Raw genomic sequence first — 25,231 nt, 5'->3', positions numbered from 1 at the left:
GATGGCAGTACTGTGTCGTCCTCTATGATAAACACACGTTTCGCGGTGTGTCCGGATACTTTTGATCACATAGAGTAGCACCATGTCATGAAGGCACATTTAGGGAATGTAGGAGTAGGGCCACACACATTCTCGATCTCTGTGATGTGATCAGCACCACTCTCCGGTCGCCTTTACCTCGCAGGGATTCCCCCAGGTATCTCGCTTTATGCGGGGGCAACGCAGGAAAGAATTCCTACCTTAGATCACCCATGCGAAAGATCCGGAAATATTTCATTTTAAAAATCCAATCATATATCACAGACCTACAACGATAAACACATGAAGTCAAGCCTTCATTTCTTTCCTAATACTTGTTACATTTAAGATACGTTTAAGAGAGAGAGAGAGAGTTTCTATAAAATATAATAATAATATAAAATGAGTGTCGCATTTTCTAAAGTTTAACTGTGGTCGAGCGAGATATACTTTTGTGCTTAATAATATTGAAATAGTGTAAGAAGTCTAATTATTTATGTTATAGTTTGATGTTTTACTCAGGAATTTATTGATTTTTTATTTCCCGTTTCTGCCTAATGACGGGATGGGAGCTGCATCTGCCGCCACTGCCCAGGGCGGCAAAATGACTAGCGCGGACCCTGTTTCCAAGTGGGGTTTGTTTTTGTTCGCTGTTCGATAAAAGATAAGAACAGAGATAATGTGCATAAAGGTTCATTAATATTTAGGAATTTATCCAAAGCGATGAGATTTGTACACGACAAATGTGATATAACCTATAATGAAAATCCAGTGTATTAAATGCTAAACAAAATATATATTTTTATGAATGAATGTTACGAATTTCATGCTTGGATATACGGTACATACCCGAGTTCATTAAAAAACTTGTTGAGTACACTTTGATTGCCATACTCTCTTTAGAGCCAATTTATGGTCTATATAATTACTTTTATTTTAATTATTTAAATTAATTTTTAATAGCAGCTCTAAGACCATTCTTGAAATCACTCACTGTGCAATGCCTTGTGGTAACAAAAGCATACCGACAAGTACGGTAGCAAGTATAACGTGAGGCGAAAACTAGCAGATGGGTATCCAGCGCCAAATAGGGCATTCCTACGGGAAATCTAGTTCCGTGTGATTCGACCTTAAGCATACAAACACAATTTTAAATATATTTAAAAGGCGAAAAATTACAATAAAAAATCAAGAATTGCCTACCAGAAAACGAAATAAGCAAAGATAAAGTCCTTGCACATAAATGCAATTATGTACAGTCAAGGACACTTGTGAGTTGTTGCGATTCCATTGAAAGTAAATGAGGCCATTACAACCCAGAAGTGTCCGTAACTGTACTACCACACACGTACAAATTATACATGAAGAAGTAGATATCATATATACAATTGAAAACGATAAAGAGAAAAATAAAAAAAGAGTGCAAAAGAAAAACATTCAAGCAATTTTAAGCGTGTTTTTTACATTAAAAAATCGATTTGAATGAGAGGTTGTCAACAATGACATTTTAAAACAAAAATCAAGGTTTTTATCCAACCTGCTTTCTCACATGAAGCGTTACTCTTAAGTTAAATTAGGGGACTTCTTGTACAGAGAATTTCCTAAATTATTAACGAGACACTCCTTGGCCGCCGCGTCCGATGTGCAAGATCTTACTCCAATAAAAACAATAAAGATATTATTGTATAACGGTTTGATCAGTGCTTGAAGTGGAAAATGTTAGGTGGGGAAACGTTTGAACGAGCCTTGAGGTGAGCTACAGGGATGCTTCTGTGCTTTAATATGGTGACAATAATACACACAGCTGGGGGAGGCTAGGCGATAAGTTTGCTAGGTGCGGGAATACCATCCCCTCGTATTTATCCCCCCACTTCGAGCAATGGGTTTGATCGAAATAATGGCAACAATTGAGAAAGGTAGAGAGAATCTCAATTCGAGTCACGAACAGTACTTGGTATTTGAATGAGTCTGTTCTCTCATCAAATCATTTTCATCGGCACGATTAACCTAAAGTTGTAGAAAAACGACGTTAAATAACTACACAAGTTGGAACACAACAATAATAAAATTAACAATGGTGGATATGATAATAATATTAAGAAATACAATATTAACAATAACAATACATAAAAAAACGACTGGTGGTTCGTCGTACTGACCACACGTCACCCTGTTACTGGTTAGGATGATCACCGCATCTGGGATTGAGGCCGACAGTTAGTAGGTAGGCCCAGGCCCTCAAGGGCTGTTGCGCACTTGTTGCCTGGGAAAGAAAATGCAGAAGGCAAAAATTCCACGGCTTTCTCCTTCAATTCTAGTTCAAAATTGATCAATAGTTGGCAGCACATATTTCATTTAACTTTTCTCGTTAAAGCTGATTTTCTTAGATAATTTTTCCCCCATAAAATGTATATTTTAAAGTTTTATTTATATGTAAATAAATTACAAATACCATTGCACATGGTGAAAAATATTTATAAACTGGAATCTCTTGCGGTAATTCGTAAGTGAAAATGTGATAAATGAATGAAATTTATGGGTTAATAACATAATGCCTACCAGAGGCGTAAGTCGGTCCCTCTTGTTTCACAATTATTCCAGGTGGAAGCCGGAAGTTTGGAACGGACAAGTTTACCGATTGAGACGGGTGTCCCCGATCGCGCACTGATTGCGTCGTCGCCTTGTAATCTGGGGGTCTCGGGTTCGATACCCGGTGGATGCACATAGTGGTTCGGATCCCAAATTAAACAGTACGTCCAGTCCCGATTATCCTTACTGTGCATAAAGTGGACTTACACCAAAATCAATCAATCAATGTACCAATTGTGCCTATACGGTGGTTTGGTGAACGCGAGGAGGAACGTTTGGTTGAACACTTTGTGTGGAGTGGACATATGACTTATTCTGTGTTTCTTAAAAAAAAATCCCATTGTTTCCAACATCCTTCCTTCTTTTGGGTTTCTTTGGATTGTTAATTCGTTTGAGTTTGTTACGTCAATTGGTTTAGGTTTCTCTATTGGATCTGAAATACAACTAACGGTTGAGGTCTTCTGAGATAGATGCATCATGGTCTTCCTGCAACGCTCCAGCGACATCGAGAATGGGTGAAAAACTCCACCGGAGTAAATAAAAGGACTGACGGTCCAAACTCCAAGACAACGCTAGATTCTACAGAATATTCCCTGACATTCGTTACGAGACTCAGCGGCAAGCGGCCCGGCATCAGCGCTTGTCTTTCCCGATGAACGGGTCCGCGACAGTCGCACGCTTATAATTGCCTATAATTGGTGGGTGATAATGTCTTCTTTCATTCTAGAAGTTTGAAGATGTTCAAATCACAGCTAATGTCGCTTTGCAATTTTGTCTTCAAGTGTTGTTCGTATGATGGGGGTCGCTTGTTCGTTTGAGGGTGCTGTGTGCTGTGGGTCAGGGGCGTGGGAGTTGGTGTATTCGGCAATGTGAGTTGGCTTGTCCAATGCCTCGCACTGTTGGGTTCGATGTTGCAGAGGTGCGCTCCAGAATGAGGTGAATGCTCTTCTTAGCGCCTCGACGTCAAGAGGCTTCTCGAGGTCCTCGTGTAGTTGAGTGGTGGAGGTTTACCACTCGTGTCCGATGAGAATCTTCAGTGCCCTATTCTGAAGGACTTGCAGTCTCCTCAGGTGAGTCCTCGCGCAGTGCTGCCACGCAGGACTGGCGTATGTCAGTATTGCAGTTCTGTGCAGAGATGGCCATTTGACTTCGGCTTCGCGAGGTTTGGCCTCCGGGTTGAAGGTCGGCTTAAGGCCTCACACAGCCTCAGCCTCCGAACTCCATCTCTGCGTCCGGCCTCACATGGCCTCAGACTCCGACCTCCAACTCGGCCTCCGGTCTCACAGGGCTTCAGCTTCCAAGTTCTAGGTCGGCCTCCGGCCTCAGCCTCCAGCTCGGCCTCCGAGCTCAAGGTCGTCATCGGGCCTCACACGGCCTCAGTTTCCGAACTCCATCTGGGCCTTGCACGGCCTCAACCTCCGAACTCCAACTCGGCCTCGACCGAATGATACGAAAAATAATACTTCTGAAATAATAAATAGAATTATACCTCATCGTAGTCGGCCTCAACCTCAAAGCTCGAAGTCGGCCTCCGGCCTCACACGGCTTCAGCCTCGCAAGGCTCCTGGAGGCTGAGGCTGGGCCTCATGAGGCCAGGCTTCCGGAGGTTGGGCATCTCTGATCTGAACTGGCAAAAAGTTGGGCAATTTCTTCAACAGTTCATGGGAAATCCTGTATGTGTGTGTTAATAGAAGGGGCTAATGATTACACAATATTAATAATCATGTTAGATTTAACATAGAATTTTATGAGGTATGAAACATGTCTATATTTTCACTTCTTTCAGAACATAAGCACCCCAGGTATAGTCTGCTGTCCTCGCGTTTCCTAACAGGGCTGGTGAGCAGGAATATACTCTCCTTCTCAGAAGGCACTTGACAACGACTGTACAATTTCTGGATGTGGTTTATAGATAATTACGGACTTTCTATCCAGAATACCCTCGACAACATCTGACAAAAGTAAAACAGAGAGAAAGGAACAGACTACATCCTACGCAACAGAGAGCCAAGCGAAATGTCAAATGAAGGAATTCAATCTACCGTCGAGGCCAAAAATCACCTATGGCATGGTTCACATCAACAACTGGCAGAAGGCGGGCTTCCTTTCTGAAGGACAAAGGCAGTTTCACAAAGTCCGAACTTCAAATAATTACAGATCCAATTCATTGGAAGTGAGATCGGATTCTGCTATCGTGTATGGAGATCTGTTCATTTGATATGCTTGCGAGGCCCAGCGTCCATCCTCACACGGCCTCAGCCACCGAACTCCATCTCGGCCACCGGCCCCACATGGCCTCAGCCTCCGAACTCAAACTCGACCTCATGAGGCCCGGCCTCTTGAGGCTGGACATCTCTGGTTCTGTGTAGGTGAAGCTTCGTTTCCAGTTGAAGCCCTTGGGACTTGAGTAGTGCGGAGAGCGAACCTATGCACCCGTTGACTTTGTTGATCTGCCTTGTGATGTGCTCTTTGAAACGTAGATTATTATCGAGTACCATTCCCAGATAGGTTGTGGCATTCTTGTGTGGTATGAGCTGTCTTTGTAGGTGCAAGTTTTCTTCAGGTGGCTTACGTCTCCTGTTGAATATTATGGCAGCACTTTTCTCTGGGTTGGCGTGCATTCTCCAAAGCCGTGCCCATTCACTGTAAGCATCTAGTTGTTCCTGTCTGTGAAGAATGTCGTCCGCAAAGGTTGCAGGAAAGCAACCAAATACGGTTGGAACGTCTTTGTGTAGAGGGCGTACAATATTGGTGCTAACGCTGAGGTCTTTGGCAGTCCTGCTGTACTAGGACTGGGTGTGGAGACTGCACCCTGAAATTGTGCTACGAAGTGGCGGTTGCGGAGGTAGCAATTTAGCAGGTGGATGTACAGTCTGGGATATTCGGACGGGTTAGCTTGTACAGTCACGGACACTGCCGGCTTGTAATGAATACATTGACTTTCAATGGAATCGTTACAAGCCGGCAGTGTCCGTGACTGTACACGAGCCCTTGCGCCCAGACTCGATCAACGCTTTCTGTATATCCATAAATACTCCTAGGAAGAAGTTTCTCCAATTGAACCTGATGCTCAGATAGTCCAACACCCGAACTAGCTGCGTTGTTGTGCTGGGCCGTTTTCGGAATCTAAACTGTAGATCGTTTCCTTTTACATGAGTCTGGATGCGCCACAACACTAATGGTTCAAGAACCTTGCTGAGATGGCTGAGAACGTTTATCGGACGATAGTTTCCGGGGAGGAATGGATTTTCCCCCTGTTTCGGGTTTCGGCAACCTTGGCTGTTTTCCATCGTTCTGGGTAGTAGCCAGTCAGTAGCATGGCGTTGAATACCATTGTCAGATATACTTGTAGTTTTTTTGTTACCTTCTTTAATGCTTCCGTGGAGATTTTATCCAGCCCTGGTGCTTTGTTTACTGGGAGCTGGCGGATGATTGTTGCTACCGCTCGTGGGGTTATTAGCTGAGGGTTGCTGTTCCATGCACGTTGCCTGTACTCATCAAAGAATTTCTCCACCCGTTCTACGTGAGTTTTGCAACGTGGTTGCGTATTATTGGGACTAAACTGCTCTTCTAGTTTGTCTGCTATAGTGTCCGCTTAATTTTGGGTATGGCATAGTAGTCCGTGTGGTGGATTTCTGTGTTTTGTCGCTAATATTCTTTACTCTCTTCGAAATGATTTGTTCGGTGCCGAGAATTCTTTCATCTTTGCATCCAAGTGGTGATGTCTCGAACATGCAAGTTCTTGAATTTGAGTTAGGCTATTATTTGAAAACACTTAAAACACTTCCTTAACAAACAGAATTTCTTTCAGTAGACTATTATTATCGAACCTAAATAGTCTGAAGAATTGCATATTGGAAGGAATATTTACTGTAAAATTATTGGTATCAAATGCACTGACAGAAGTTTGACGCCTTCCATCTAGCGGCTATGTTTTGAATTGCAAGTTACGAGTCCCTTAAAGAACTGTGATATATACGGTACGGCACAATATGGACAGATTAAAGTAAAGAGTACATCAAAAACCAATGTGATGTTTAAAAATATATATATTCATAAATCCCACGTATGTTAAAATTTATAGTCGCACACAACGGAGAAAGTTAGGATGAAATGTCCCAAAAAGTACATGTCTGTTTTAAGTTTGAATATATATATATATATATATATATATATATATATATAATTTTTGGTTATTTTACTTCACATTTTACTCTCTTGGATAATTGAGACGATGAAGGTGATTTGGGTGTATTACGTAATGACATAGATGAAGGAATGAGCACAATTAGACGCTGGTGCTTTGGTCAGGATTTGAACGAAGTCTCCCTGGGTTGGTAGCAACGAGAAAAAGGGAACACCTCACGGTGCTGGCTTTCCCTCATAATTTCCAATCATAACTGTTGTTAGTTATAGTGGCCCGGGGGTCATAATATCATCCTTTGGCCCAGCATTCCTATAAAAGACCGTCAAAGGCGAGAAAAGATGGCAAAATGAGGGCTCCCTACTAAAAAAAAGTATACGTAAACCCCTTTCAAAAATCCCGGGCACGCCACTGGTTGGTTACGATTGCAAATTATGAGGGAAACATAACTATTTAAAATTTTTAATCCTGCTTGTATTTTCAGTCGCCACGACATCGTTACCCCGCAATAGTTATGGTTCCCATGATGCACGGTGAGGAAGAGAAGAAGTTTACGTTCCAGTAGCCTTCAAGGAAAGTAAAACCCAAAACGTGATGTCCAGCAGAAGTAAATAAGATATCAAAGTATTGACCAATTTATTTTCATCTGCAAAAGTTTCACTTTAAATGGTAAAAATATCCTCCACAACTGATCAAAAATTTGTGTAATATTGTCTGTTTTGAATTTGTTTGTTGTTTCCTCCACCCAGGTGGTGTCCGAGAGTGAAAACCAGGAGAACAAAGTAATATTAATTTTGAGCCTTTGACAATTGTGACTCCCAAAGGACAGCAGACATTAACCGAGGAATGTGGTATTGAACTGGCTTTTCCTGCAATAACTAGGAGTAATTCATTTTGTAACCGTTTTAATATATGCAGGAAACTCAACAAGGGACACGGGTATCCTATGTTAGTGTGGAATTGCAATAATAAGCTACTTCCTGCCAGGATCAATAAAACATAATCATTGCAAGGACAATTATCAACTTTAAGAATAGACTACTTAGGTATCCGTGGCAAACTTTTCCTCCTGTTAATTCTGTCATGTGCGTTATTCTACATTACGAGTACGTAAACAAAATATTAACTTGAGAATGTTTTATCTGAAATATTCCTCCGGTATTCTCCGGCCAGTTTTACATTAGTTTACTTTTATATTGCTCCGAATTATAAAAATATTTGAATTTTTCAACTTTCTTTTCTTTAAGAGTAAGGACAACAGTGTAAGAGCCTTCCCGATGGCTCAGTGGTAGCCTTGTAATCAAGGAGTCCCGGGTTCGATACCCGGTGGAGAAACATAGTGGTTCGGTCCCACTTTAAAACTGTAGGTCCAGTCCCGATTAGCCTTACTGTGCATAAAGTGGACTTAAAACACCGAATCAACCAACCAACAGTGTAATACTAAGGCACGGATCTAGAAATATATTTCTTGGGGGGGAGTACGAACCAAGTGTCTCAGGAATAACAATAATAATAATAATAATAATAATAATAATAATGGTTAAATTAAAATTATTATATTTTTATATTGAATTCAATTAATACTAATTAAAATATGTAAATTAATAAAGATTATATTTTTATTACATCAAAAGATAAGGAGACCAAATAAGAGTAGATATATAATAGCACGTATTCATTATCTAGGTTACCTGTAGATAAGATCGGCATAATTTTGGTTAAAAACATGTTCCCTGGCAAAGAAAATAATGTCAAATAGATGAAGAATTGAATATAGAGGAACATCCAGAAAATAAAGACCGTTTGGTTATACAAAATGAAAAACACAATATTTATTGGAAAAAACAATTCTGTTATATTCCTGAAGCTTCCTTCACTTCTCTACATAATCACCTCCTACATTTAAACATTTGTCGTATCTGGGCACGAGTTTCAGAATTCCCATGTTATACTCTTCTGCCGCCAGTTCATTAAGGTCATGGCAACCGTCTTTTGGGATTGTAAAGGTGTTCTTTTGATGGATTTCATGCCAAAAGCCACTACGATCAATGCAAATCGTTATTGTGAGACTCTAAGAAAACTACGGCGAGCCATCCAAATCAGGAGGCGAGGAATGTTTTCTGGAGGAATTGTGCTTCTGCACTACAATACCCGCCCTCACACTGCTGGTGCAACTCAAGAATTGCTGGATCAATTCGGATGGGAAATTTTTGATCATCCACCTTATAGTCCGACCTTGCTCCTAGCGATTTCCACCTTTTCCCTAAGCTAAAAGAGTTTCTGAGCGGTAAACGTTTTGGAAGTGATGAAGAGTTGGAGAATGCAGTGACCACCTGGCTTAATGAATTGGCGACAGAAGAGTATAACATGGGAATTCTGAAGCTCGTTCCCGATACGACAAATGTTTAAATGTAGTAGGTGATTATGTAGAGAAGAGAAGGAAGCTTCAGGTATGTAACAGAATTGTTTTTTTCCAATAAATATTGTGTTTTTCATTTTGTATAACCAAACGGTCTTTATTTTCTGGATGACCCTCGTATGTTGAATAAAGAAAAGGTGTTAGATCCAGTTGGCGAAAAGTAAAGTTCCTGATTAATATTTTATGGATATTATCATAAATAGTAGTGTGCAAGCATAAATCTTTGGTACTGTTCTTCGAAGTCGTACGATTCCAATATAATCCTTGCCTTCCAAAAAGTTCAGAGGAAGTTATAGCCATCAATTATACAATAAATGCTAAAGAAATATATTTTCATTATTTAATTTTAGCACTTGGTAAATCTTTCAGGGGGGCTATTCGGACCCCCTGGACACCTATAAATACACCCTTTGCAAGACACTGACTTATTTTGAAGCCGTTGTGTTGTTAATTAATAGCAATTTCTGTTAGATAATGGTTCTTTATTAGCATTTAATGATAACTGTATATTATCCATTGTATGGTGCTTTTAACTATAATTATTCTAATACTATGCTTCGAGAGAACACCTCTTCTCTTGTCTCCATGTGAACATTTTTTTTATAACAGTTCGTTATATCATTAAAATCGGATATTTTGTGTTTCTCATGGTTCGTACTTAAGAATTGTGTATTGCGGAACATAGTTCAAGGTGACATTATGCTTTTTACACGAAAACAAACACAATTTTTCACATAGAGAGTAGTTTTGTTATTCCTTTTTTCGCTTCCCTAACACACAATATGGCGGGCACACGTTGACTACCGTTGTCGTTATGCAGTGTTTCCAACCTTATTCACCGAAAAATACCTACTATCGTGTTTGTCACGTGTGCAAATTGCACATTATGAACCGGTAACCCCACGAACCATTCACGGATAGCCCCACGAACCATTTCCGATAAGGTTAGATTAGGTTTGGTTAGGTTAGGCAAGCATAGTTAAAAAGGGGGAGTTGGAAACACTGACAGGAGGTTACGTCATCAAACGTATGGAGCATCCGGTTCAAGTAGGAAAGCAATAGCAATTGTGCGTTGGTGAGATATTTCTCTTGCAAAATACATGATTTCCCGGTCAAATAGATTCCACGATGAAAGAAATTACCTCGACGAAAGTTAGAAACCTTAGAGAAACTCATTTCCGTAAGTAGTTTCTTGTGTAAAAATGAAGAAATGTGTCTCCGATATAACGAACTGTTACCTTTCTTTTGCCTGTGGTGGGCATAGACTTACAACACACTTTGATTTAACTACAAACCCAGTGCGCTTGCAAAGCACTCTATATCGAGCCGAGATTTTTACGAGAGTTTTTATTTTAACGTCGCTTTATGCACAGATAGGCTAATAGGGTCTGGGTCTACAGTTTAGAGTGGGAACCGAACCACTATTTGGCTCCAACGGGGTATCGAACCAGGAACCCCTTGATTACAAGGCGACAACGTTACCACTACGCCAGCAGGCAGCCCCAGGAGATATTTTGTGTTGTAAGGAAGTGAAAAGTTAATTTTGAGCACTAACGTAAATTCTACAAGAGTGTTTCTTCGCTATACCCTAATACACAAGACAAAAATGTTTAAGTCGACTTTGTACGCAGAGAAGCTGATTTGGATTGAACCTACAGTACAATTTAAGTCGGATCAGTACTACTGAAATGTGCCAAGTCGGAAATCAAACCTTGGGTATTCGAAGTGTCTCAAATAATGCTCCTTGGTATTGTGAAAGACCATTTGCAAGTATCTCTAATAATTAGGATTGGTTGGTTGATTGATTTATATGAAAATTGTGGGTGCGTCAGTACTGAGGCTATTTGCACCCGTAGTAGTATCTGTCCCCGAGGACTAAAAACTTCTTACCTAAATTCTTTCCCGGGAATCTCTGGAGCGAGCGAACGATTGATTAATTCATTGAGTTGGTGTTTAAGTCCACTTTATGCACAGTAAGGCTAATTGGGACTGGATCTAGAGTTTAAAATGGGAGTGAGGTTGATATTTGGGTGTCTTTGCCGAAAGTCACCCCTTACACCCCTCTAATGATTTCGAATCACAAATTACCATAAAGATAATGATTGCGCTTCGGCAAAGATAAATTACACAATGAAATGAAATTCGAGAATGAAACTAATTATCTTCGCACCGTAAGTGATTCGTCAAACGTTGATACTTCAGTAGCCGAATGGAAAAGCATGGTTGAGGAATACTCGAAAGGGGCGAAGCTTTGCAGCTTCCTTGCAAGTGTATGGGATTAGCTGGAAGAAATCAGCAAGGAAAGTTTCTCGGAGAATAAAAGAACTTTGAATTGGCTGACATCAAAAGACAGATTGCTCCTGTCTGGATGCTGTTTTTCTTTTTCTTTTTTTCGTGTTGCCTCTGTTATTTCGCTTCTCTTAGTCAAATTGCAATTTCCGGAAGATTAACCTTTCCGAGAGCTGAAACGCAGGTGGGGTAGGGGGGAGGGGTCGGCTTTTCAAAAACCGAACTTTGCCCTCAACAGCTGTAAATGACATATCGGCCTACAATGTAAAGCCTAAGAGCATGAGAGTTAATGAATTGTACAACGAAAATACTTGTATACCTAAACTCATTTTACATATTGTCATTTTCAAAGTTAAGAAGGTAGCTGGCCATGGAGGTCTGCGGTTAATTCTTAATTCTGAAAAAGACTAGCCCCCTTGCGCGCCCAACTCCATATTTTATATATATATATAAATATTGCTCCAACTCTCAACATTTCCAGTAGGAGTGTGAGAGAGACATTAATATAGAGAAAGAGAGCTAGGTATGTTTGTTTTGTATGATATCGTAGTGGTTAGGGATGTTGCCTTGTAATTAAGGGAGCTTGGGTTCGAGAACAGGTGGAAGTCATGTAGTAGTTTCGATTTCGCTTTGAAAATATAACTCCAGCACCGACTATACTCTCTCCCATATATCCCTGGAGCAAGGACGCGCATAGCGGCAGAGACTTGTTTTCGTTCGCTTGCTCCAGAGACACATTATCTAACAAGTGGACTTCAAACAAAACATCCAAACATCTAACATGTGTTTGTTATGTGTTATGTTGCCTTCCCGATGGCGCAGTGGTATCGTCGACCCCTTGTAATCAAGGGATCCCGGGTTCGATACCCGGTGGAGGCACATAGTGGTTTGGTAGCCTTTATGTGAATAAAGTGGACTTAAAAGAAAAACTGAAAAGCACATATGTATTGCGAAGGGAACTAGGAGACACACTGGAAAACCTTTCCAGCTCCCCGAGAACTTTGGTCATTATTCTTCTTCAAAGAGCAGACAGACGCCGATGCAAGATCAGCAGATTTCTCAGCCGAACACAGCATCGTTCAGCTTGTATTTTACATCACAGAATTTGTAATTCTTCAACGGAATCAGTCAACGTGTTTCTTTTAACCTTTTTACAGCATGTACAAGTTTGGTTCAAGTCCTCTTATATTCTCACATAGGTTAGTCTGGACCGGAGCGACAGTTAAACCTGGGATTTGAATCACTATGCAAATCGAACCCTGGACTCCTTGATTACAATACGAAAGCCTTAGCCACTACACAATGGAAGGAGTCATTGTATATAATGTGGAAGATCATAATTTCAAGAAGAAAGAAACCAACGTGTACAATTTTGCAGCGACAAGTGAGCTCGTGGATTTTTTTTATTGAGACATCTTAAGCATGTACCATCGTAGAAGATTTACATCCACATATGTAAATCTTCAAGCTAGAATTATTTGTTTTGTTAATAGTAATAATCATATTTTTGTATCTTGTAGCATTTACGATTGATTTATTGATTTGCTTTATTTTACTTCGCTTTTTGTACCACTTTTAGCTAATTTTCGAAGATGGGGATGAGTGATGATATGATGAGATTGATGACTGGACACTCACAAACATCCATTGCTAGACCAGGATTCGAACCCGGGATCCCTGGCGTCGTAGCACGATGTGATAACCACTCCGCCACGGGGAGCGGCAGTAGTATCTACGAGTAGAACACCATATAGATATTTTAGATTTTTTTAGATCCATGGGAAGCTGAAAAGAGACATTTCTATTTTAAAGAGTTGAGATGCAAAACTCAGAACTTATCGGCGACGAAGCTAAGGTTAAAACGGATTTCCTTATTTCAGAAGTACACGAAAAAGATTCGGAAGTTTTTTCTTCCAATCCTTTTCCCTTTAGAATACGATTTCCTACCCCTGCCAGTTGACTCAATGTCTTTTTCTGTTCGATGTGATTTCCCAGAGTTTCCATAGAAAAGCGCAGAAGGGTGACTTCACTGCAAGAAAATGCAATCAGAATTTCTTTCAAGGGTAATAGATTTCTAATTTTCAATACAGTGTATAACCCTCCCCTGAGAAATTTACCTTCAGGTTTAGATTTCCTGTGATTTTTTATATTCCTTGCTAGGATGTGGAATGTGGGAATTTCCATGTCCCCAATTGACAGAAAATATTTCAAATAGAAATACGGAATATATTCCTAACCATCGAATGAAATATGTCACTATTTATTTATGTATTCAGTTGTGGGGTAATTGTACAACACGTGAATATTTTTTATCTTGTCTATTCTGGATAATCGTGACGATGAGTATGAATGATGAGATAAAATTTACAATTTGACTTGCAAAGAAACACGTCTACGCAATCTACGTTGAAACTTTCGATGGTTAGATTGTGAGCCGACCACTCTACGCCCTCTGCCACCGAATAAGCATCACCATCTAGAGAATATTGGATCAACATGAAACTATATTTCTCGCAAGAACTCCTCTCAAACAGTAGAACCTATAATTCGAATCCGAAAAGAACATAGAATATATGATTCAGGTAACCGATTGACTGCATATATACAAACTTGCGTTATTTGCGTGTAAGCTAGATGTTGAACGGATCTATGTCAACTAAGAAACAGTGATTTACTTTGAAAAAACAAAGCTACAGATAAATTAAGTGAACATAAATGGTGGAATTGGAAAAGCTAAGAAAAATCATTAAACAGCCTTTTAATCAAAATTTGAACTCGAAAAGCATGGAATATTTGAAAGAACATTAGTTGTCCTGAAAATTTTCATTATCTATGAGTATTAAACAATTAAATTAAAACTAATTTTACGAGTGATATTTTGTTTAGAGTAGATAGGCAACTTTTAACTGTGTTCACTCTCTCGAAAACAATAGATAGTGGGATTCAATATCATTTTTGAGAGACATAAAATCATCGTTTCAATATAATTTGTCGAATCAATGCTAGCAACATTATGGTTAAGAAACCCAGAAATATGATCATTAGCAAAATATACGCAATATGAGAGTACATTAGAATGTAATTTGGACTGTTACTAAAGTCAAAGTCTGATTTATGATCTCTTGATGAACTTTATCCTTCATTGCTATTATGATTATTAATATGATTACTTTATTCATTGTTCTAGCTGACTCAAAGTCATTCATGTACTAAAGATGAAAGCAACGATCATTAGATATCTATGTATTTAATTTAAATGTAATGCTTTTCTCTTTCTTTTTAATTCAATTTATAGGCCTCCCCGATGGCGCAGTGGTATCGTCTTCGCCTTGTAATCAAGGGGTCCTGAGTTCGATACCCGGTGGAGGCACATAGTGTTTTGGATCCAACTTTAAACTGTAGGTCCAGTCCCGATTAGCCTTACTGTGCATACAGTGTACTTAAAACATCAAGTGAACAACAATAATTCAATTTATGTTTGTTCTATTTACTCCATATTCATTAAGTTTACATGTAATCAATATGTATTTTTATATTCCATTTTTACTTGTAATCACCCAAACAAGGGTCTGTTGTAAGAACGGACCTCGAGGTTAAAACACGCCCGCTCTGATAAAGACAATTTTATTATTATTATTATTATTATTTACTTACAGGCATGGCCGTGTAAAGAAAACAGTGCAGTATATCTTGGTGTATCTCGATGAGATAACCATGAGTAAGAAGTTACATCGAACAAGGATCGAAGTGTGGTTGCCAGCGTGGTAGTAATTAGACTTTCCTTCTACATAGCCACTGTACTCCTGAATATAACAACACTATTTTGCAGTTATGTTTTTTTACTTTGCGTAGCAATTATCATTTTTTGATAATCTCAACGATGAAGATGAATCATGACAAAATTAAATTCAAGAAGGGGACAACCACAATGGAACATATGTTTAGGCCAGACTAGAACGCTGAACCTTAGGTGATAAGTTCGTGAGTCGACCAAACAATATTAATATCATGTAAACACAAACGATATCTAAAGATATTTAAGAAGCGGAATTCTTAAAGTACCCTGTTCCTTCTTCTCCCTCTCTCGCATAAATCGAGGCTGGATCCGAGTGATACGGACCAGGGATGCTGCGCTGGACCATAAACACAAGAGCATCTTGAACGTTACCTTAGGAAGGAACCTCGCTGAAATCCTTTAGGAAGAAACCTGTGGAAATGCGTTCCTCGAAGAAAGCAACCTGTTGAGCATGTTAGCGAAGGCGAATCTCTCGATCCTAAATCTTGGGAGTTGATCTGGAGATGTGGATGCGCTAGCTGTGAAGCGGAACGTGCTTCAGTCTAAGGGAGCAGAGAGAGAAACTCCGAAATGCGCAGGGAATCTCAAGAACCCAGTCTAGAATCTACGTAGAATTAACAATACCCACGTGTAATTCCAGTGGTTGTGCGATGAGCATTGAAATAGACGAGAGAATAGACACAAAGATCAACGTATTGGCCGGGATTGAAGCCCACGACCAGAACCTAGAGAGAGGCAACTCGGACACTCGCCTGAGGCACCGTGCCAAATAAAAATAATTGTTTATGCTCAGTTTATTGTGGGTTTATATACTCTGTCCAGGCTATCTCTGGAGCAAATCCGCTCATAGCGGCAGAGGAGGAGGAGAAATCTAGTAGGCAGAACGAAACAGTACACCCTGCTGGGATGGCTGGTAACTGCAGTCGCTTCCCCCTCCAAGCAATCCCATTTTCTCTCACGTGTCCATTGCTTGCTCAGAGACTTATTTCCGTTCGCTTGCTCCAGAGATATCCTGGAAAGTCCATAGAACGGTTGTGCTTCCAATTAAGCAACAACTCTTATGTTTCCTAGATTTTCCGTAGATTGTTTTGACATACTTAAAATATAAAAAAATACATTAATTTCTTCTCATCACGTCAGGTTTTTGGCCTAGATCAAGATTTTTCCCCACGTCACCAAGTTCAATGAATCCACCATATTATAACATTGAGTTTTTGATATTTTGTGAAGACAATTTTTATGAGGGATTTTGTAAATAAAACTTACATAACCAAAGTTCATACAATTTTTATGCCAAGTGTAACGTGGAAGGTATAAGGTGGATAAATATTTGCAATTCTATATTCACTTGTAGTTCACAATTGGAGGATTTGTATTGTAGAAAATCAATATTTTACCATCATCTAAACAGAGCCATCTATTGTGGAAATAATGGAACTACAGATTTTCTTGTGAAATTAAGGCAGTTACATATTGCTGTTTTCTGAAGAAGAAAAAAGTAGACGTTATAGTTAAAAATGGGTTTCATTTTTTGAATCAGTATGTTAAAACTATCCAGAGACAACAGTCATCTCCGAGACATAGAAACCCATGTCGACCAGTGTTATTTATGCAAAGTTGTCGAGTTAATTTTATGCACATAGGCTAAGCGGGACTAGACCTACAGTTTGAAGTGGAATTAGAGAACCAGTGTGCAATGGTTTCTTGGCTTGTCTCTTTCTTGACTAAACTGCACTTATCCAAAAAATTTGAAAAGTTGAAATTAATTTCAACTTTTCAAATTATTTTGGGAAAGTACAGTTGAGTTCGTTGAAGTTGCACATGACCTTGTCGTAGTTTTACATGCAAGTTCTTAATTTGAGTTATTATTTCAAAACACTTCTTAAACAATAACCGTAACAAACAAAATTTATTTCAGTAGACTATTATTGTCCAACATAAAACTCTTGAAGAATTGTATATTGGAATGAATATATACTGTAAAATTATTTGCGTCAAATGTATTGACAGAGCTTTGGCGCCTGCCATCTATCGGCTATGTTTTGAATTACAAATTACGAGTTAAGGTTTGGGGTAGGTAAACTTTCACAAATGCAAATTTTGCATGTACTATATGAAAACTTAAATATATTTGAAATTACGATACTAAATGGCGATTCCAGAACTATAGTTTGAAGGATACATCTTTGTTCAGTTGTGAAATGTTTTCCTCGTCTGTTGAAGAGGTGGATGAATGATTGATTGATTGATTGATTTAGTTTATTTTACTTCGCGTTTTGTGCCTCTTGGCTAATTTGCGAAGATGAGGATGAGTGTTGAAATGATGAAATTGATGAATGGACATTCACAAAAACCAAGCCCGAGCGGGATTCGAACCCGGAACCCTTGGTGGATGAATGAATTAATTTATTTATTTTACTTCGCGTTTCTGCTAATTTTGGCTAATTTCGGAGATGAGGATGAATGGTGCTCAGATGAAATAGATGAAGGGACGATCACAAACACATATTGACAACACAAAACACAATTCCCATAGAGGATGGGCCAAGACGCCAGAGAATCGCTAGTCTGCAAAATGCAGTCAGGGTGTAGTACGTGGAAGGGAGGTTGACATTTGCGTGTCTTCAGACTTTCACCCCGTCTGTTGAAGAGGGTAAGGGTGAGTAGGGGTGAGCAGCCCTATCCTATACCTTTGCCCATTTGTTAACCTATCTTCAAGAAATTCAGGAAATAAATATTTAAGTTTTAAAATACATGCTTCAATTTTTTTTTTACTTTACGCATGGTTTCCTGTGAATATTTTTGATACAAGAAATGGAGGATACAAACCCTTTTTAAATAAGCCTTTCAGTCGTCCGTGGGTTTCGAACGTGAAATATGCCCCACTCTTGACAGGATAAGATGGTGAAAAGCCTCATGTCAAGTAGTCTCGCCGGTACAATCAATATGGCGAATTATATATTCTTCTTCTAAGTTAATATTGCATATTAATATACTCTTATATACACACACACACACACAGGGTGTCATTTTATTGGCGCCCACGGACCACGGAAACGTATAGAGGACATCAAAACAAACAACTTTTCTCAGTAACATTTTCCTCGTTGGTGCGTCGTTTCGGCGCTACAGTCGTTCAAAAAAGCCCGTTTTGCCGCCTGAATGCTGGCAACCACACACAACATTTGATTGCATTTGTGACGTCATATCCCGTCGTGAAGCGATGCGTTCCAGGGTTGCCAGGAACACACATAATCTGTGAAAAATGACATAGCTACAATCAGCCACATTATGTACCGTAACACAAATCGAGAAAACACGTTCTTTAACCTAACAGGAAGTAAACAAACGATACGAAAAATAGTAGAAAGGAAATAGAATTCAAGTGGAAGTGGTCATATCGAATTTTGTCTCAGCTTACATGTCAAATATTTGCAAATCTAGTTACCAAGTTGGCATCTACAATTTAGTCTATCCACTTCGTTCTTCTGATACTATTTGTCTGTGACACACTGAACAGATGACAAAATAGAAATGAAAGAACTCAAAATTCCAAAGGTAAGCAACAGATAATATAATGTATATTCAGAGCATTATGAAGCAAGTGTCAAAAATGATTGAAAATACAGGGATATAAGTAGTAGTAATACAAGCTCTCCGACGACTATGTGATTACCTATGCACCGGATACACATGTAATAGTTTGCAAATGTGAACAGGGCAGTATATTCGGTACTGATTCATCATTAGATTGTTACTGTGGTTGTACTTGTTTTAGCCGTAATATAACAAAGTGAACCTCGGATACTTGCGTTATCAGCACAAAAGTACCGCATGGCATCTGGACATAAACCTGTAGATATCAACCTTGCAACGAGATTTGCAAATATTTGACATGTAGTTGGGCGTAAACAGCCACGTGTAAGCTGTAAGTCCAATATTGATTGATTGATAGATTTAGTTTATTTTACTTCGCGTTTTGTGCCTCTTGGCTAATTTGCGAAGATGGGGATGAGTGATGAAATGATGAAATTGATGAATGGACATTCACAAACAACCAAGCCCGACCGGGATTCGAACCCGGGACCCTTGGCGTCGCAGCGCGATGTCTGTAAGTACAATAAAACGTATTGTTGTTGATATTTTAGATGTAGACTGAGACAAAATCCGACATTGACATTTCATTTTGAATACGTTTTTTACCATTTCTCATGTCGTTGGTTCACTTCCCCCTTCCCCTGAGATGACTGCTGATCTTTTGGCTGGTAGGCTATGGTGTTCGGTCTGCTGGACGCGTTTCTCGCTTCGTTTTACAGCTAATAATGTGGTTGGTAGTTTGTCATTTTTCACAAAATTTGTGTGTTCCTTGCAACCCTGCCGTGCGCTGTTTCGCCGCAGGATATGAGGTCACAGGTACGATCAAATGTTGCCAGCATTCAGGCTGCAAAACGGTCTTTTTTGAACGGCTGTAGCGTCGAATCGACGCACCAACGAGAAAAATGTTACTGGGAAATATTATTTGTTTTGATGTCCTCTATACGAATCTGTGGTCCGTGGGCGCCATTAAAATGACACCCTGTGTGTATATATATATATATATATATATATATATATATATATATATATATATATATAAAGCCATAATTATATATCATACATATAATTATATATAATTGTATATAACTTAACTATTGCATATAATATTTGCTTGTCTATTTATAGTACGGTGTAAAAATATTATCATAATAATATGCTTTTGGGGAGAGGGGGCAAATGTTTTAGCCTATGTCCCTACATACCCTTAATAAGGCCATGATGGGCATCTTATCCCATCATCCTGTATGCGATTCCACACTGGAACTTACAACAAACATTCAAAGATAATTAGGCTAGATGAAATAAATTTATCAGAACTCTAGCTGTTGGAATCAACCGGAGAACTTGGAACTTCTTTTAAAATTCCAATATTTAAAGTTAATTTATTCAAGATTTTTTTATTACTTTTTATTAGTATTAATTTTAGAGGGTTTCCCCCTCAACAGCTTTATATTATAATTGCGTATTTTCATCCGTAGAGAGAAAATCACGGTATTATTTGGATCAAATGGGACAGATCGGTTCAAACCAAACAGCGGAATCAGGATATGTCATTTTAGTAACTTTCCAGAATTGCATAGGAGCAATGAAGATGCATACTTTGGATTTAGAAGCCTAAAAGTCTTAAATATCTACAGTTATAATGTTGGTCGCCCATATATAGCCCAAAGACAGTGTTCAGTATTGATTTTGAGACCCATATTTCTGAATTCTCAAAGAAATTGCAAGCCATCTGCCAACTGTCAGTAGGCTAATAAAATATAAGAATGTGCATTTGAAGCTTTTCATATAGAAACAAAGTTTAATTTGTTGCTACATTTCATTTTACATAAGGTTTAAATATATTTTGATGACACCAGAATTCGAGGGATTCTAAAAAACTGCAATGAAGGTCCTAACGGGAACGCAAACACGTGACACCAGACGTATTTTTTATATTTTATATATCGGGAGACCATATTTGCAACAGGTTCAATATGCTTCCATGTAATTCTTATAACAAAGTTTAATACATTTTATTAAACTACACAATATTTTTATTGCCAGTATATAACATTTGCTTTATAATAATGTTCTGTATTGTTTATTACTCTCCAAATCGTTTTAGAAACAATATTTCCACATGCAAATTGTTAAATCAGAATTTAATTAAACAAATTCTCAGTACGCAATGTGAATATTTTTCTACAGTGACATTGCCAGAAAATAAGTGTACAATGGCCGATGAGAATTTTATTGAGGGACTCACATTTATAAAAAAAAAACATATCAAATGCAGAGAGTATATTTTTTTGTGAATGCCCCTTTATATTCAGTCCCAGGAATCTGTGGAGCAAAGTCGCGCATAACGGTAGAGAAAGGGAGAAAGCGAGTAAGCAGAGCAAAGCAGTGCGCGCTGCTGCAAACCACTGGTAGCTGCAACCGCGTTGCCCAATCCATTCCACACCTTTCCCCCACATCGCGTTAACTGATCGAGCTCTCTCGAGTCAACTTTCGCAGAGACTCCTTTTTGATCGCCGGCTCCAGAGATTCCTGGGATAGAGTATAATTAACGATTTATTTTGCCTCTGCACAAAAAGAATAACGCTGAAGTGCTACCAAATGATTATTTTTGTATTGAGTTATGAACTTAAATCGATGAATTATATTGGATAAATGATCATCGCCAAGCTACAATACGTGAAACAAGTGAAAAGCCTCATTGGGTTTCAAAGTTCAAAATGACACCTCCGATTGCTTGATTGCTTGGTTAATATTTGTATTTTTTCTGCAGATCACAAACATATGCTTGATTAGAATAGTTCAATGACAATATTCTGTATATGGCGTGTTCATATTATCACCACAGACACATAGAAACAAACACATAATGTTTCGCGGCAAAATACAACTGAAAGTGGAATTGTTGGTAAGTGCTCCGATGATGACAAAAGTACATTTACAAACAAAAAATACTGTACTCACGATGCAACTTCTTGTTCTTCCTTTCCGCGGCAGTACTTGCAAAATATGAACAGCGAGACGACCAATAAGATTCCTCCAAGCACACCTGCCAGCAATACGTATATAGTGATGTACTTTTGCAAGTTGAGACCTCCTCCAGATGCATTTATCACAACGGGCTAAAACATAAGAAAATAGACGTGTCCTATAAATAAAGCTAATAAAAAGATTTGGTTTATTTATATACATTTACCTTGAACCTACTCCATAAAAATTCATTACATTATTATTACTGTTATTTTGGAGACAATTTTCTGTAGCAATTTTAACACCCGGCTATCTAAACCTCATTTTAGAATATAATTTCATTCATATCAGGATGAATATACAGGGTGTTACTAAAGTTCGTTTCCAACGCTTAGGAGGTGATTCTACAAGTGAAAATAAACACAAAAGTTCATGTGACGAAATGCCGAAAACGGCACCCATTCGGAGTTACTGAAGTGGGGAAAAGTGAGAAAATTATGTTTACAAGGAAATATTGGCACAACGGCCAACCATATGACCGCGGCGTAGGGCGTTCCACAAAAAAATGCGGCATGCTCTATTCAAAAAAGCACATGGCAGATGTGTGAAGTTGATGCGTAAGAGATGCCCCAAAGGAAGCGAATGGATCTGTTGAAGTCATGGGGGTAGGGAAGGGTTTAGCGAGGTGTGTTATCCACGGAAAGTGATATGTGGAGACTGACAACTAAGAAGAAAGCGAATATCCGTAGTCGACATCACCATTACGTAGAAAAACAAAGATTGTCGTGGTGCTGCGCTAGGTTGAAAATGTGTCGACATGTTCACTGTGTGCAGAGTGGAGGTGCCGAGGGAACCACATCACAGACGATGTTCAAACTGTCTGTCATTAACTTCCACGCAGAGATGACAACGCCGAATCAACGATTGTCTAGTGCGAGCAAACAACCCCGCGGTGCAACGAGATACTCGGCCGACACGACATGTGTTTCGTATACGAGGCGTTTCATCTCTCCTCATAGAAAGAAGTCCAGGGGAGTGATGTCCGGCGATCTTGCTGGCCACGGCACAGCCCCACCCCTACCAATACACCGATTGTGGAACAAGCCATTGAGGAAGTGACGCACATTTTGGTCGAAATGTGGTGGTGCACCATCGTGTTGGAACCATAGTCGTTGCCTCAGTGCCAAGGGCACGTCCTCTAACAGTTCAGAAAAAACATGACGAAGAAATGCATAATATGTACCACCACGGAGGCGAACAGGGAAAATGTAAGGCCCAATCAAATGGTCATGCACTATCCCACACCACACATTAACCGCAAACCTGTGCTGATGGTGTGCCACGAGAATTGCATGTGGATTTGCAAAATCCGAAACGTAATTGTTTTTACTATTGAACACGCCCGTTTTGGTGAACATTGCTTCATCAGTCCACAACACCCTGTTCACAAAATTCGGGATAGTTTCCATGTGATGCAAAAACCATTGGCAAAACACCACACGTGGGTCAAAGTAGTGAGGTAAAAGGTATTGTTCCTTTTGGAGTTTGAAAGGGTACATCCCCTCTTCGGATAGAACGCGCCACACATTAACATGGGAGGTGTTGTGGGCACTGGCTGTAGCGCGTACTGGTATCAGGACGATCCCTGACAGTATTTAACACCGCAACTTCACATATCTGTCATGTGCTTTTTTGAACAGAGCATGCCGCATTTCTTTGTGGAACGCCCTTCGCCACGGTCATATGGTTGGCCGTTGTGCCAATATTTCCTTGTAAACATAATTTTCCTACTTTTTCCCACTTCAGTAACTCCCGAATGGGTGCCGTTTTCGGCATTTCATCACATGAACTTTTGTGTTTATTTTCAGTTGTAGTTGGTTGGTTGGTTGATTTAGTGTTTTAAGTCCACTTTATGCACAGCAAGGCTAATCGGGACTGGACCTACAGTTTATAGTGGGATCCGAACCACTATGTGCCTCCACCGGCTATCGAACCCGGGACCCCTTGATTACAAGGCGACGACGCTACCACTGCGCCATCGAGGAGGCCTATTTTCAGTTGTAGAATCACCTCCTAAGCGTTGGAAACGAACTTTAGTAACACCCTCTATATAGATCTAAAATTTAACATTTCTGTATTATTAATTTACAATTAGCACATTTGTACACAAAACAAAAAATAAAGGGGGAAAAAACGAAAACAGAAATCACCTACACTCTGTCCCAGCTATCTATGGAACAGGCGAACGAAAACAAGTCTCTGCGCAAATAGTGAGGCGAGACGGCTTCACCAATGAACACGTGAGAGGAACGAGATTGCGTGGAGGGGGGAAATTGACTGCAGTTACCAGCCTTCCCAGCAGCGTACTGCTTTGCTTTTCCCACTCGATCCCCCCCTTCTCTGCCGCTATGCGCGCCCTTGTTCCAGAGATAGACGGGATAGGGTATACACACAGAATTATGCGTGCATACCACCCACTTCACACATATCTATACATATGTATGTGTGTGTCGGATTCGATTTTTGTTATTTAGCCACTTTTGGTTAATCGCAAAGATGAGGATGAGTTAAATTAATGAAGAGACTCTCTCAAGCTGTGATTCGAACTTGCGACCCCTGGCGTCGTAGCGTGCTGTGATAACCACTCCGCCACGGAGGTCGGTGTGTATTTGTCTTGTGAAATGTGGAGACATAAAGTGCTGTATCCTGCCCCACCCAAATCGGCACCTATCCACACACTTACACTCACAAACACAATCGGCCCTAACAGTTTGATTTTGATTGAAGTGTTCTTTACACACAGAGATGAGAGAATCGGATCAACAGTTTCCAGTATGCCCACTCTCTACGTAGAACCCTTAACTTCTTAGTTAAAATAAAACAACATTAACCACCCAATCGGAAGGACCGGAAACATATTTGTGTGGTTTTCCGTATGATTTTCTTTTATTAAGAATACACTCCAGTACGTTCCTTTCATGGATTTATTTTTAACGTCGAAATTAATTTACGTCATCTGTCTCGTCGGAGTTGAAGGACAAGCATTAGATTTTCTCCTTGAAGCGGAAATGAGACATGTTGTTGGTTTCGAAAACCTCTTTGAAGCTTGAGCTCTCGGATAAAAGAATTTACATATCAAGTATCCCGTTATGTCGTATATATTCTGCTACTGTAGGATCCATCAATTATTTTTGATTACAATGGTTTTCCTCTTGCGAACGGATTTGCTAGACTCTTGAAATAGAATATTTTTCTGGTATCTACGCACAACAAAAATGATAAGCGCAGTGAAACTCGGAACTCCTTGAATTTGTAAAACTCAGAACTCGTTGCAATGTCATTAGTTGTATCCCATAAAGGAAAGGATATTTCTTACAACTTGTAAATTGACATTTGCAATAATCAGGCT

At 39.4% G+C, this 25,231-nt stretch overlaps 1 protein-coding gene across 1 annotated transcript in view; it reads right to left on the bottom strand.

The window, feature by feature from the left end:
- Positions 1-25,231, bottom strand: part of LOC145983943 (uncharacterized) — a 305,676-nt gene that overhangs the window by 181,183 nt on the left and 99,262 nt on the right. Inside the window, exon 2 of the mRNA XM_083117135.1 lies at positions 21,817-21,974. Within this exon, the coding sequence (XP_082973261.1) occupies positions 21,817-21,974 (158 nt within the window). The remainder of the gene's footprint in view (positions 1-21,816; positions 21,975-25,231) is intronic.

Source organism: Lepisma saccharinum, chromosome 2, assembly GCF_977018435.1.
Source record: "Lepisma saccharinum chromosome 2, izLepSacc3.1, whole genome shotgun sequence".
NCBI lineage: Eukaryota > Metazoa > Arthropoda > Insecta > Zygentoma > Lepismatidae > Lepisma > Lepisma saccharinum.
The sequence above is the reverse complement of the archived record's forward strand: the minus strand, read 5'-3'. Positions and strand labels throughout refer to the sequence as shown.